Source organism: Mandrillus leucophaeus, unplaced genomic scaffold (assembly GCF_000951045.1).
Source record: "Mandrillus leucophaeus isolate KB7577 unplaced genomic scaffold, Mleu.le_1.0 Scaffold2, whole genome shotgun sequence".
NCBI lineage: Eukaryota > Metazoa > Chordata > Mammalia > Primates > Cercopithecidae > Mandrillus > Mandrillus leucophaeus.
In genome coordinates this window covers 1,891,598-1,907,410 of record NW_012102031.1, presented here as the reverse complement: position 1 = coordinate 1,907,410, position 15,813 = coordinate 1,891,598, and the positions used below count along the sequence as shown (strand labels likewise).

Sequence of the window (15,813 nt, the reverse complement as noted above, 5' to 3'; positions counted from 1 at the left end):
ATTGCAGGCTTGAGCCACCGTGCCCGGCCTCTTTCTTGTTTTTTAGAGACTGAGTCTCACTCTGTCGCCCAGGCCGAAGTGTAGTGGGGTGATCTCAGCTCACTGCAACCTCTGCCTCCTGGGTTCAAGCGATTCTCCTGCCTCAGCCTCCCAAGTAGCTGGGACTACAGGTGTGTGCCACCATGCCTGGCTAATTTTTTGTATTTTTAGTAGTGACAGAGTTTCATCATGTTGGCCAGACTGGCCTCGAACTCCTGACCTCAGGTGATCTGCCTGCTTCGGCCTCTCAAGGTGCTAGGATTATAGGCGTGAGCCACCTCACCCAGCTGATTTTTTAATTTCTTTTTATTTTATGGACTATAGCTGTGAAATAACCAAAAGCAAAGTTCAGGAAAGGAAGAAAATAAAAAGATGAAAAAAAGGAAAGGTCAGATAATTCACCGATTATAACCAGCCTCTGCTTTTGTAAGAATATTTACTACTTGAGTAAATTAGGAAATTTTCAATGTTAAGTAACAGTGGCAGACTTAACAGGAATAATTATCAAGGAGATAAATAGCTCTAGTACAAAGTTCAGTATTCTGAGAATCCTAGGAGACTGTTAGCCAGCTCAGTCTTGAAAGAAAAAAATGTGATATGAGCTCTTCTTGGCCCCATTTTGTTGCTTCAGCTGCTTCACATTGGCCCATAAGACCTTCACTTATCTCTCTCTCTTATTTCTTGCCAACTTCATCAACAAAAACATAAGTGTAGATGTCTGAAAAGTTAAATAAAAATATTTTATTAATGGAATACAAGTTACAGAATTTGCTGGCGAGATAAACTATATATAGGTAAAACAGTTAGATCCTGGGCCATGGGACATGGGTCACACCTGTAATTCCAGCACTTTGGAAGGCCAAGGCAGGCAGATTGCTTGAGGTCAGGAGTTCGAGACCAGCCTGGGCAACGTGGTGAAACACCGTCTCTACTAAAAATACAAAAATTAGGCCAGGCACGGTGGCTCATGCCTGTAATCCCAACACTTTAGGAGGCTGAGGCTGATGGATCATTTGAGGTCAGGAGTTTGAAACCAGCCTGGCCAACATGGTGAAATTTCCTCTTTACTGAAAATACAAAAATTAGCTGGGCCATGTGGTGCACACCTGTAATACTAGCTATTCGAGAGGCTAAGGCAGGAGAATCACTTGAACTGGGAAGTTAAAGGGTGCAGTGAGGTGAGATCGCACCACTGCACTCCAGCCTGGATGACAGAGCAAGACTTTCTCAAAAAAAAAAAAATAATAGCAATAAATAAATAAAAATCCAAAGATAGGCCTGGTGGCTCACGCCTGTAATCCCAGCTATTCGGGTAGCTGCGGCACCAAAATCACTTGAACCCATGTGGTAGAGTTTCAGTGAGCCAGGATCGTGCCACTCCTCTCCTTCCTGGGTGACAGAGCAGGACTCTGTCTTCAAAAAAAAAAAAAAAAAAAATTAGATCTAAGGTAACCATATACTGAACATGAGTACTAAGGAAATTCAAAGATCTTTGACCAAGCCGTTTTTCTCCTGGGTCTATCCCCATAGTAATTAAAGCACCAGTACGTGGGACATGAAAGTACTAAGATGTAAGTACAAAGATATTTATTATAGCAGCAAAAAACTGAAAGCAGTTTGAATTCCTATAGTAGAGAAATGGCTGAATAAGTTATGGTCTATTTACCCCAAGAAATGTCATGGAGGCATCAAGAAGAATGAATTGAAGCGATACCAAATGACTTGAAGGGAAAGAATTCCATGACATATTGTTCTGTTGGAAAAGGAAGATACCAAAAAGAGTGTGTAGTGTCCCATTTTGTAAAACACTAGTGATCCAAAAAGCCCCAAATGCATGTATGTATGATTATGTGAGTGTTGAGAAACTCAGAAAAGACACATACTGGATTACAAACCTGGGCAAGGTGTTGATGTGAGTAGGAGGAGAGAATAGGAGTAAGGAGCCAGTGAAGGGAAAAACATTTGTTGAAATAATTCAGTATTACATTTATATACAGCTATACAGTGTGTGTATTTAAGGAACTGAAATCGTTACCTTTTTAAAATTAAGAGGGGGCCGGGTGCAGTGGCTTACACCTATAACCCCAGCACTTTGGGAGGCCGAGGCAGGTGGATCACTTGAGGTCAAGAATTCGAGACCAGCCTGGCCAACATAGTGAAACCCTCTCTCTACTAAAAATACAAAAATTAGCCCTGTGTGGTGGTACACGCCTGTAGTCCCAGCTACTCAGGAGTCTGAGGCAGGAGAATTACTTGAACCAGGGAGGCAGAGGTTGCAGTGAGCCAAGATCATGCCATTGTACTCCATCCTGGGTGACAGAGCAAGACCTGTCTGAAAAAAAAAAAAAAAAATTAACTGGGTGTGGTGGCATACACCTGTAATCCCAGCTACTCAGGAGGCTGAGGTGGGAGAATTGCTTAAGCTCAGGAGGCAGACATTGCCTTGAGCTGAGATGCCACCACTGCACTCCAGCCTGGGTGACAGAGTGAGACCCTGTTTAAAAAAAAATTTTTTTAAGGGATAAATCAGCATTACTTGGGCTAATCAAAACTTTTTGAATGAGAAAAGTCTGAAAACAAACATGTATTAAGCCAAGATTTTGGAGTGGAGTTAGTGTGGAGGAAGAAGAAATTTTAGAAAGAAGACACATTGTAAGCAAGGTAATAGGGAAAGAACAGATTTTTTACTTATATAGGAAGTAAGGAATTAATTGCAGAATAATTGGGGGAATGATAAAAAGAAAAAAACAAGTTGGCCGGGCGTGCTGGCTCACGCCTGTAATCCCAGCACTTTGGGAAGCCAAGACAGGTGGATCACTAGGTCAGGAGTTCAAGACTAGCCTGGCCAATATGGTGAAACCCCATCTCTGCTAAAAATACAAAAAAAATTAGCCAGGCGCGGTGGTAGGTGCCTCTAATCCTAGCTATTCAGGAGGCTGAGGCAGGAGAATCGCTTGAACCTGGGCAGTAGAGGTTGCATTGAGCCAACATCAAGCCACTGCACTCCAGCCTTGGTGACAGAGTGAGACTGTCTCAAAAAAAAAAAGGCCCGGCATGGTGGCTCACGCCTGTAATCCCAGCACTTTAGGAGGCCGAGGCAGGCAGATCATGAGGTCAGGAGATCGAAACTATCCTCACATGGTGAAACCCCGTCTCTACTAAAAATACAAAAAATTAGCCAGGCATAGTGGCAGGCACCTGTAGTCCCAGCTACTCGGGAGGCTGAGGCAGGAGAATGGCGTGAACCCAGGAGGTGGAGCTTACAGTAAGCCAAGATCGCGCCACTGCACTCCAGCCTGGGAGACAGCGAGACTCCGTCTCAAAAAAAAAAACAAAAAAACAATTGGCCAAGTCAGCAAAGGCCCTATATTGTATAGTTTCATTGTATAAAATCTCTGCAATAGGCAAATCCATAGAGATAGATAATAGGTTAGGAGTTGCCAAGGGCTGGGGGATTGTGAGAAAATGGGGAGTGACTGCTTATGAACATGGAGGTTTTTTTTTTTATTGAAATGTTTTAAAATGCATTGTGATGGTTGCACAATTCTGTGACTATACCAAAAACTCTTGAATTATATACTTTTATTTTATTATTATTGTTATTTTTATTTTTATTTTTTATTTTTTGAGATGCAGTCTTGCTCTGTCACCTAGGCTGGAGTGCAGTGGTGGGGTCTTGGCTCACTGCAACCTTCACCTCCTGGGTTCAAGCGATCTCCTGCCTCAGCCTCCTGAGTAGCTGGGATTACAGGCATGCACTACCACCTGTCTCTTATACACATCTAGATGTGTATAAGAGACAGATATAACTGAGTGAGTAAAAGAATGAGCCAAAGACCTGGAAGAGATCTAAGGGGTCCATGATTCCAGATTTCAGGCGGGGCCACATTCAACTATCATTTCTTCCAAGTTTTTGCAGTGGGATAGAAATTTGAAACCTGAGTTATCTCCTTAATTCTCCATGTGCTGGGAGGAGATTTGGCATAAGTTGAACAATTGGACTTGAGTATCTCCATCTAATATCAAACTACCTTAAGTACTTTGGCATTGCAGAAATGTAAAGCATCCCTTTTATTTGTCATTTCTAGGGGAGGTAACTCCGGGACTATCTCAGGTGGAATATGCACTTCGCAGACACAAACTAATGTCTCTGATCCAGAAGGAAGCTCAAGGGCACAGCGGGACAGACCAGACGGTGGTTGTGCTCTCCAACCCTACATACTACATGAGCAACGATATTCCCTATATTTTCCACCAGGACAACAATTTCCTGTACCTGTGTGGATTCCAAGAGCCTGATAGCATTCTTGTCCTTCAAAGCCTCCCTGGCAAACAGTTACCATCACACAAAGCCATTCTTTTTGTGCCTCGGCGAGATCCCAGTCGAGAACTTTGGGATGGTCCACGATCTGGCACTGATGGAGCAATAGCTCTAACTGGAGTGGACGAAGCCTATACGCTAGAAGAATTTCAACATCTTCTACCAAAAATGAAAGGTAACAAATGGGAGCAGAAGTCACATTACAAACCAGATTAGAATTAAGACCTTTCTTGCCTGTTTAGACAAGTCTTTAATTTCGTTATCGTAGCACCACCGTGAAAAGACCATGAGCACCATGAAAGAAATGTAAAGCCTTTTCCAGAAGATTGAGCTTCTTTGAAGATTTCATTTATGCCTGCTGCATTGGCTCACACTTGTAATCCCAGCACTTTGGGAGGCTGAGGCAGACAGGTTCCTTGAGGCCAGGAGTTCAAGACCAACCTGGCCAACATGGCAAAACCCCGTCTCTACTAAAAATACAAAAATTAGCCAGGCATAGTGGCGTGCACCTGTAATCCCAGCTACTCAGGTGGCTCAGGCAGGAGAATCACTTGAGCCCGGGAGGTGGAGGTTGCAGTGAGCCTAGATCATGCCACTGCATTCCAGCCTGGGCAACCAAGCAAGATTGTCTTTAAAAAAAAAAAAAAAAAGATTTCATTTATTCATTTGCAGGAGGTTACAGTGAACCAGTGAGCCAAGATCCTACCACTGCTCTCCAGCCTAGGCAACAGAGCAAGACTCCATCTCAAAAAAATAAATAAATAAAATAAAAGTATATAATTCAGGAGTTTTTGGTATAGTCACGGAATTGTGCAACCATCACCACAATGAATTTTAGAACATTTCATGGAAAAAAAAAAACTCCATGTTCACTGGATTATTCATTAATGGAGACTGTTACTTATCCTAGTTTGAAATCTCAGAGAGATAATTTTCTTTTAAAGCAGAGGATAAGCCAGACACAGTGGTGTGCATCTGTAGTCCAGCTACTTGAGAGGCTGAGGTAGAAGGATCACTTGAGGCCAGGAGTTCGGGTCCAGACTGTACAACGTAGTGAGGCCCCATGTCCAAAAAATAAATTAGGGACAGGATGGGCATGGACCACTCTTCAAGATTACCGACCAGTCTTGATATTTGACTACTACTACTTATCTTAGTGCTCTTGCCAACTCTTCTAAAAGAGGTACTGTTCTCCAAGAACGATCCGTGCGTCACAGCATCAGAATCACTTGGTAATGCATATTAAAATTTAAAATGCATAATACGTAATAGAAATTAAAATCTCAGGTCTCCACGTCCTATCTACTGAATCAGAGTCTACATTTTAACAAGATCCTGTGTGGTTCATATACAGTTGAGTTCTTTTTTTTTTTGGCAGGGTCTCACTGTCACCCAGGTTGGGATGTAGGTATAGTGGCACACTCATGGCTCACTGCAACCTCGAACCCCAAAGCTCAAGCAGTCTTCCTGCCTCAACCTCCAGAATACTGGGATTACCTGGGTACACCACCACGTTTGGCTCATTTTTTTATTTTTTGTATTGATGGAGTTTCACTTTGTTGCCTAGGCTGGTTTTGAACTCCTGGCCTCAAATGAGCCTCCCACCTCAGCCTCCTGAAGTGCTGGGATTACAGGTGTGAGGCACCGTGCCCGGCCACAGTTGAGTTCTTGTGCCTTGAAGAAATTACCTTCTCTACAGTTATTCTGGTGAAATTTTAATCATTCTGAATGTTTTGAGATTTTCCTTCTGGGAATTTTTTCAGAACCTACACCACATTATAAACTATCTTTAGTAATTCTTATAAAACTTTAGCTCTGGGAGCATTTTATTTTTTGAAGTATCTTATTTGGAAAATAAGATAGATGATCAAGTTTAAAAATACTGATTTCAGGCCAAGATAATGTATAATTGTAAAGTTTTTGTTTGATTTTTCTCATATGGCTTATAAATCATTTCTGAAGTTAGTTTCTAAAAGAAAATTCCAAAAATGTTTTTCACAATCATGAAATATATTAGACTGTTTCCTTTAAAGCCTCTTTTGGGAGAAAATACTCATTTGAATAAGTTCTAACATCTGATTAAATTCTTTTTATTTATAGAAATATTTTCCATTTTATAGATAATTAGCCTGTTCAATTCATTGAATGTTCTTATGTCTTCAAAATCCACAATAAATATGGGGCATAGAATCATTTTCTTTGTAGCTTTTTTATTTCTTACATTAGTTGCTAGTTGTCTATTCTACTGTCTAAATTTTATTAACTTACTATAGTTACAATCTCATGTAAAATCAATTTCTCAAAAGTACTTCTCGGTCACCATTCCTTTTTTTTTTTTTTTTTTGAGACAGAGTTTTACTCTTGCCCAGGGTGGAGTGCAATGGCGCAATCTCGGCGCACTGCAACTCCTGCCTCCCAGATTCAAGCAATTCTCCTGCTTCAGCCTCCCGTGTAGCTGGGATTACAGGCACACACCACTATGCCCGGCTAATTTTTGGTTTTTTTAAGTAGAAACAAGGTTTCACCACGTTAGTCAGGCTGGTCTCGAACTCCTGACCTCAGGCGATCCACCCCCTGCTCAGCCTCCCAGGATATTATAGGCGTGAGCCACCGCGCCTGGCTGAAATCATTTATTTAAAGGTTTTAAAACCTTTAAAAAGGTGAGCTATGATTTCATACACTTTGTACAGGTAGTAGAGATTGTTTTACTTTTTAAAAATTAAAACAATTGGCCGGATGCGGTGGCTCACGCCTGTAATCCCAGCACTTTGGGGGGCCAAGGCAGGCGGGTTGCCTGAGATCAGGAGTTTGAGACCAGTCTGGCCAACATGGTGAAACCCCGTCTCTACTAAAAATATGAAAAAATTAGCTGGGCATGGTGGCGTGCGCCTGTAAATCCCAGCTACTTGGGAGGTTGAGGCGAGGGAATTGCTTAAACCAGGAAGATGGAGGTTGCAGTGAGCTGAGATCTCGCCACCGTACTCCAGCCTGGGCGACAGAGCAAGACTCGGTCTCAAAAAAAAATTACGCAACAATTAAATTTCTATCCATCATAAGTAGGAAAGTGTTTCCCATGTGGTATATATTTAGAACCATTTGTATTTTAAAAATGAAAATATGTAGGACATAGAATTACTAATGCATATCCAATCGAAGTTTTCTGGATTTTTTCCCTTCTACTTTCCCCAAAGTACTTTTTAGTCATATAAAATATACAGACCTTCTCACTTGGATTGTTAGGAATACTGTTCATAGCTTACTGTTAGAAAAAAAGAACAAATGTAGATCTGGTATTAAGTACAAATCGTTTTTATAATGAACATTTATATCATATATCTTAGGCAAGTATAGACCATTTCCTTAGGTCTGTAACGTTGAAAGCTGAACTGTGATTGTTTACAAAGAGAATGTATAGCAGATGCAAAGGGAGAAGTGAGGAAATATCAACTGTAGTGTTTCCATAGCAATGAATAATTGCTCCAGAATGGAAGGAGAACCCTTTCCTCTAGTTCTGAGATCATTATGTGAAAGGATGGGACACTTTACCCATAAAGTCATAATCTGAGTATGTTTATGTTTTTCTGTCCTTCTGTGTGCAATTATTCAACAGGTGCCTCTAGCTCAGTAAGTGGTGGTGAAGAACAGTTGTTTTAATTGTTTAATAATGAAGGCCAGGCACGGTGACTCACGCCTGTAATCCCAGCACTTTGGGAGGCTAAGGTGGGTGGATCACAAAGTCAGGAGTTTGAGACCAGCCTGGCCAATATGGTTAAACCTCATCGCTACTGAAAATACAAAAATTAGCCAGGCGTGGTGGTGGGCGCACATAGTCCCAGCTACTTGGGAGGCTGAGGCAGAAGAATCGCTTGAACCTGGGAGATGGAGGTTGCAGTGAGCCGAGATCGTGCCACTGCATTCCAGCCTGGGTGACAGAACGAGACTCTGTCTCAAAAATAGAGAGAGAGAAAGAGAGAAAATCAAAGCTTGAATAAAGCTTTAGTCCCATGTATTGTCCTTTATAAAGAACACTGAAGTTTAGGGGCAGAAAAGCTGGATATTCCGTCTTAGAATGTCTTGCCATTTCCAGGGAATTACCTTTTTAGTGATTTATAATCAAACCCTTATTGCTTCAGTCCTGAGAGTCTTACTCTCAACACTTTAGAGTTCCACATTACAGGTTTTGTAGTTTCGACTCTTGTTGAAGTTGTTATGACAGTTGATATTTCTTGTTGCTGGTAGTTTTGTTTTAAATTTATTTTTTGGCTTCTCATTCTAAGCTGAGACAAACATGGTTTGGTATGACTGGATGAGGCCCTCGCATGCACAGCTTCACTCTGACTATATGCAGCCCTTGACTGAGGCCAAAGCCAGGAGCAAGAACAAGGTTCGGGGTGTTCAGCAGCTGATACAGCGCCTCCGGCTGATCAAATCTCCTGCAGAAATTGAACGAATGCAGATTGCTGGGAAGCTGACATCACAGGTATGATTCCTATTGAAAAAGTTTTTTCCAGATTGGAAAAATCATAAGCTCTTAAGGTTCAGTAAGCACCTTGAGGCCATATACCCAATGCAGCAGTCTCCTCACCGCAGATGGGCATCTGGCTTCTGCTCCAGTGTGTAGTGAACATACCTAGAGACTTGCTTAATACCTTGCAAGACAAAGTAAATCTGCTTTCTGTGAAGGTGGTTCTTTTACCCATCAATCTTAATTATTTCTCCTTAGAACGACAGAAATTTATACTATTTCCTTTCCTTATAGTTACACTAATAGCGTCAGTTAAACAGTTTGCTTCTAAGAAAGACTCAGGACCCAAAGTGACAGTGCTTACAGATCTGCAGTTTATTATAGGAAAAGGGTGAAAAATAATCATAGTATGAAAGTAAGGATATCTATCACAGCCAATGGCTATCTCAAAGCAAAGAGTCGAGAGAAACCAGGTGCAGGCTTCAGTGGTCCTCCCTAGGTAAGAGCCAGGCAGGATGTATCTCTTACAGATTAGGAATCACCAGTGTTGTCATACTCTGCTCAGGCTGCCATTACAAAATATCAGTGTCTGCATGGCTTAAACAAGAGAAATTGATTGTCTCATAATTTTGCAGTCTGGAAGTCCGAGATCAAGATGCCATCATGGTCCATTTCTGGTGAGGGCTCTCCTGGCTTACAGAAGGCCGCTTTCTTGCTGCGTCCTTACATGACAATGAAAGAGAGCCTTCTTGTATGGCCATAGTCCTGTCAAATTAGAACCCCACCCTTAATTACCTCCTAAAGACATAGAGAGTAGAGCTTAAACACATTAATTCTGGGGGAAACACAATTCAGTCCATGGCACATGCAGTAGAATACCTCAGAATCAGAGACCCCAAAATGGAATCTCAGCTAGGGATTTTTGTTTTTTTGGTCACATAATCATATTCCTGCTATATAACAGTAAAGCCCCCCAGAGGTTTCACAGAGACCAAGTGTAAACCATAAATCTCATTGGCTACCCCAAAACTCCTTATTTCATTTATTCTCTCCAAGGTGTTGGCCATTGACTTAATGTAAAAAAATTTTTTACTATGGTGAAATATGCATAATATAAAATATATCATTGTGCCCTTTTTTTTTTTTTTTTTTGAGACAGAGTCTCGCTCTGTCACCCAGGCTAGAGTGCAGTGGCCGGATCTCAGCTCACTGCAAGCTCCACCTCCCGGGTTTACGCCATTCTCCTGCCTCAGCCTCCCGAGTAGCTGGGACTATAGGCACCTGCCACCTTGCCCAGCTAGGTTTTTTTTGTATTTTTTAGTAGAGACGGGGTTTCACCGTATTAGCCAGGATGGTCTCGATCTCCTGACCTCGTGATCTGCCCGTCTCGGCCTCCCAAAGTGCTGGAATTACAGGCTTGAGTCACCGCGCCCGGCCATTGTGACCATTTTTAAGTTGCAATTCAGTGACATGAAGGATATTCACATTGTTGTGCCCACTTTTCCCGCCTTTTTCCATCATTCCAAATAGAAACTGTACATAAATCATAACTTCCCATTCTCCCTCCTCCAGCCCCCAGTAACCTCTCCTTTCTCTATGAATCTGCCTATTCTAGTTACTGCAAAGAAATGGAATCATACAACATTTGGCTTTTTGTGACTGGCTTATTTCACTTAGCATAATGTTTTGAAGGTTCTTCCGTTAGAATTTCATTCTTTTTTTTTTTTTTAGATGCCCAGACTAGAGTGCAGTAGCATGATCACAGCTCACTGCAGTCTCGACCTCCTGGGTTCAAGTGATCTTCCCACCGTAGCCTCCCAAGTAGCTAGGACCATGGGCGCATGCCACCATGCCTGCTAATTTTTTTAAATTTTTTATAGAGACAGGGTTTATCAGTGTTGTCCAGGCTAGTCTCGAACTCCTGAGCTCAAGCAATCCGCCCACCTTGACCTCCCAAAGTGCTGGGATTACAGGTGTGAGCTGCCATGCCCAGCTTCATTATTTTTAAAGACTGAATAATATTCCATTGTATGCATATGCCATATTTTATTTGTCCATTCATCCTTTGATAAACATTTGGTTTCCTTCTACGTTTTTTTTTTTTACTATTGTGAATAACATTGCTGTGAATATAAGTGTACAAATATCTTGTGTTCAAGTCTCTTTCAGTTCTATTTGGTATATACACACAACTGGAGTTGCTAGATCAAATGATAATTTTATGTTTAATATCTTGAGCACCACCATACTGTTATCCATAGTGGCTGCACCATTTCACATTCCCACTAGCAACACACCAAGGGTTCCAATTTCTCCACTCTACACCAACATTTGTTCTGTTTTTGTGGTAATAGCCAATCCTAATGGGTGTGAAGTGGTATCTTATCGTGGTTTGGATTTGTATTTCCCTAATAATTAGTGGTATTGGGCATCTTTTTATGTGCTTCCTGCCTTCCTAATGGTTTTGTTTTGTTTTTTGTTGTTTTTTGCTTTCTTTTTGAGACAGTGTCTCGCTGTCACTCAGGTTGGAGTGCATGGTGAGATCATAGTTTACTGCAGCCTTGAATTCCTGGACTTGGGGGAGACTCTTGCCTCAGACTCCTGAGTAGCTTGGATTACAGGCACATACCACCATGCCTGGCTAATTTTTTAGGTTTTTGTAGAGATGGGTTCTCACTATATTACCCAGGCTGGTATTGAACTCCTGGCCTCAAGAGATCTTCCGTCCTCAGCCTCCCAAAACACTAAGATCACAGGCATGAGCCACCATGCCCAGCTTCCTCTTAACAATTTCAATCAGTATATTTCCTGCCACACCTTGGCCAAGGAAGGAATTTTAGCAAAATAGCTCTGGCTAATTCTAAGCCCAGAATTAGCAGAACAGTTCACTCTGCCCCCATAACCAATATTAACTCTATTTTTTGATAAAACAGTAATCCTGAGTTGACAACAGTTAACTTCACTTCTCAATATCATATAGATAAAATATATAGACAAGCAGGGCACAGTGGCTCACCCTTATAATCTCAGCACTAAGGCCAAGGTGGGAGGATCACGTGAGGCAGCAAGGAGTTAGAGACCAGCCTGGCAACATAGCAAGACCTCACCTCTACAAAAAAAAACTATATTTTAATTAGCCAGGCATTGTGGCATACGCCTGTAGTCCTAGTTACTCTGGAGGCTGAGGCAGAAGGATCACTTTAGACCAAGAGTTTAAGGTTGCAGTGAAGTATTATCACATCACTGCACTCCAACCTGGGTGACAAAGCAAACCCTGTCTCTAAAAAAATGCATACATAGAATCCAAACATTTATAATGATCAGTGAAGGGTTGGTACTGATTTAAAGAGACAGCTGAATTATCCAATTATACTTTCTTTTTTTTTTTTGAGACGGAGTCTCGCTCTGTTGCTTGGGCTGGAGTGCAGTGGCCAGATCTCAGCTCACTGCAAGCTCCACCTCCCGGGTTTACGCCATTCTCCTGCCTCAGCCTCCCGAGTAGCTGGGACTACAGGCGCCCACCACCTCACCAGTTTTTTTTTTTTTTTTTTTAGTAGAGACGGGGTTTCACCATGTTAGCCAGGATGGTCTCAATCTCCTGACCTCGTGATCTGCCCGTCTCGGCCTCCCAAAGTGCTGGGATTACAGGCTTGAGCCACCGCGCCCAGCCCAATTATACTTTCTTGTGTTTTTGTATGAACTGTACAGTCCTTTGGACTCCCTGATCCACGGTTTTCTGCACTTTATGGTATATATCTGCTGAGTTATTAGAAATAATAATCTATCATTAATCAAGTCTAAATATTCATCAAACCAGTTCTCCTCCATAGGGATAACATCCCAACAGGACTTTAATTCAGTCTCTCAATATATTTGATCATCATCATCAGTATTATACTAAATTTTATAAGCTCCTAAAATACAATTTTACCTGACCCCATCTTACATCATGTAGCAGTACCATTGAAGCGAGAAGTCAGACAAAATTTAGCTGCTAAAGGCTTACATTAAAATAAAAATTAAGGCCAGGTGTGATGGCTCACACCTGTAATCCCAGCACTTTGGGAGGATGAGGCAGGAGAATCACTTATGCTCAGGAGTTCAAGACTAGCCTGGGCAACAGGGAGAGACCCCATCTCTACAAAAGATTTTTTAAAATAGCCAGGTGCTGTGGTCCCAGCTGCTTGGGAGGCTGAGGAAGGAGGATCACTTGAGCTGGGGCAGTTGAAGCTGCAGTGAGATTTGATCGTGCCACTGCACTCCAGCCTGGGCAACAGAGTGAGACCCCATCTCAAAAAAGAATAATAAAAATTAAAAAAATAAAATTAACAAATAAGACAGCTGGATGCAGTGGCTCACGCCTATACTCCCAACACTTTGGGAGGCCAAAGTGGGCAGATCACTTGAGCCCAGGAGTCCAAGACCAGCCAGGGCAACATGGTAAAACCCTGTCTCTGCAAAATACAAAAAACTTAGCTGGGCATGGTGGTATGCACCTATAGTCCCAGCTCCTCAGGAGGCTGAAATGGGAGGATCACATGAGCCCAGGGAGGTCAAGGCTGCAGTGAGCTGAGATTGCACCACTGCACTCCAGCCTGGGTGACAGAGTGAGACCCTGTCTCAATAAAGAAATAAATAAAAGAAGACAAAATCATGGTGTAATTATTTTGTCCCTCCCTGTGCAATTTACCTCTTCTTATATACCATATATTATTTCTCATAGGAGTCTAGATCAGAGACCATATCTCTGCTATTTCAAGATTCAAAACATCTTGAAAACAGCCAGATTTCTTCTCGAAAAGTTACATGATTTAGCCAGATGTGGAGACTCATACTTGTAATCCCAGCACTTCGGGAGGCCAAGATGGGTGGCTCACTTGAGTTTGAAACCAACCTCAGCCTCATAGTAAGACCCCATTTCTACAAAAAAATAATGTTTTAATTAGCTGGATGTGGTGGCACATGCCTGTAGTCCCAAGTACTTGGGAGGCTGACATGGAAAGATCACTTGAGCCCAGGAAGTCAAGGCTGCAGTAAGCCATGATCATGCCACTGGTTACATGGTTTAGCTGTGCACAGTGGCTCACGCCTGTAATCCCAGCACTTTGGGAGGCTGAGGCCGGCGGATCACGAGGTCAGGAGATCAAGACCAGCCTGGCTAAGACGGTGAAACCCCGTCTCCACTAAAAATACAAAAAAATTAGCCGACTGTGGTGACGGGCACCTGTAGTCCCAGCTACTTGGGAGGCTGAGGCAGGAGAATCGCTTGAACCCGGGAGGCAGAGGTTGCAGTGAGCAGAGATAGCGCCACTGCACTCCAGCCTGGGTGACAGAGTGAGACTTCGTCTCAAAAGAAACAAGAGAAGAGAAGAGAAGACATGACACGACCCTAGTCCTGTTTAAAGTTTGTCCAGGATCCACAAACTGCACTACAGGAAAAGAATGCTTGGCACTCAGTTGCATTGTTGGAGCTGTTAAAAAGCACCTCAACCGGTTGCATCCTTTAGTTAGAATTTCCATAGACCAGAGGGTCCAAGTCTCCCATGCATGCACAACATGGAGTTCTGCCATGGGAATGAATCACTGGCAGTCGTGCTTGGTATCCCTTGGACTCCATTTAAATTAAGGTATCTGTAATGCAGCTTGTGTTCACATGCAAGCTTATTTCTGTTGTTGGGTTGGTTTGGGCATGTTGTCATCATGCATGCTGTAAATTGTTAAGACCCATTTTGATAGCACTGTCTGTCATTTCAGCTTGCCACTTTTGTTCTTACTCCTGAAATAGGATGCCTTCAAGGCGCCTTATTGGCATTGGCAAATCTATTTCTTTCTCTCTTTTTTTTTTTTTTGAGATGGAATCTCGCTCCGTCACCAGGCTGGAGAGCAGTGGCGCAATCTCGGCTCACTGCATCCTCCGCTTCCTGGGTTCAAGCAATTCTCCTGCCTCAGCTTCCCAAGTAGCTGGGACTACAGGCATGCGCTACCATGCCCAGCTAATGTTTTTGTATTTTTAGTAGAGACAGGGTTTCGCCATGTTGGCCAGGATGGTCTCAATCTCTTGACCTTGTGATCCACTCGCCTTGGCCTCCCAAAGTGCTGAGATTACAGGTGTGAGCCACCATGGCCGGCCAGCAAATTATTTTATCAGTATGTCTTTCCTCATTAAAAACAAATCCACCTGCCAGTTGCTCCTAGCCTGGCTCCTAATTCCACTAAGGGCTCTTATTTTGAGTATGGGAATATAACATGTTGTCACCATTAAATATTAGTACAACTAATATTTGTACAACTGTTTCATTTGTACAACTGCTTTACTACAGCTAGGAAATAAATTTGAGACCCCAAAATATTGAGTCCCCCAGGCTTAGGTCATATGAGTGGTAGTCACATCTAAATAGAGTCGTTTGAATATGCTTTCCAGAATCATCCACATTGAGTTTTAAATTCTCAGAAATGTAGGCCCACCAGGTTATACCTTGTTATTTCTTTTTGTTACTGAGCCAAGTATCCCAATTTTCTCTCTACCTCCTTATGCCTATTCACCCACAATAACAATGCAAATAGCTATTTTTACAGATATTATAATAGATGGAACATGGCATGAGATAGCATTCTATCATATTCTGGTAGCTTTGTAAAACCTTTATCGTCTCAATTAATGGTTATATGTGCTAACTGAGATGATTATTCATTGATTTTCAAATTTAACTCGCTAAATATTCTCACAGGTTGCTTTCCTAACACAGATCCTTTATAATAGATACATCCGGCCAGCTGCTCACGCCTGTAATCCCAGCACTTTGAGAGGCCGAGGCAGGCGGATCACCTGAGGTTGGGAGTTCGAGACCAGCCTGACTGATACAGAGAAACCCAGTCTCTACTAAAAATACAAAATTAGGCCGGGCGCGGTGGCTCAAGCCTGTAATCCCAGCACTTTGGGAGGCCGAGACGGGCGGATCACGAGGTCAGGAGATCGAGACCATCCTGG

General features: G+C 42.4%; 1 protein-coding gene across 2 annotated transcripts in view; it reads left to right on the top strand.

Moving 5' to 3' along the window:
* The window catches only part of XPNPEP3 (X-prolyl aminopeptidase 3, mitochondrial), a 126,070-nt gene that overhangs the window by 21,532 nt on the left and 88,725 nt on the right, over window positions 1–15,813 (top strand). For both annotated transcript variants that reach the window (XM_011978791.1, XM_011978790.1), the window contains exons 3-4: window positions 4,128–4,535; window positions 8,638–8,840. In XM_011978791.1, the coding sequence (XP_011834181.1) occupies window positions 4,128–4,535; window positions 8,638–8,840 (611 nt within the window). The remainder of the gene's footprint in view (window positions 1–4,127; window positions 4,536–8,637; window positions 8,841–15,813) is intronic.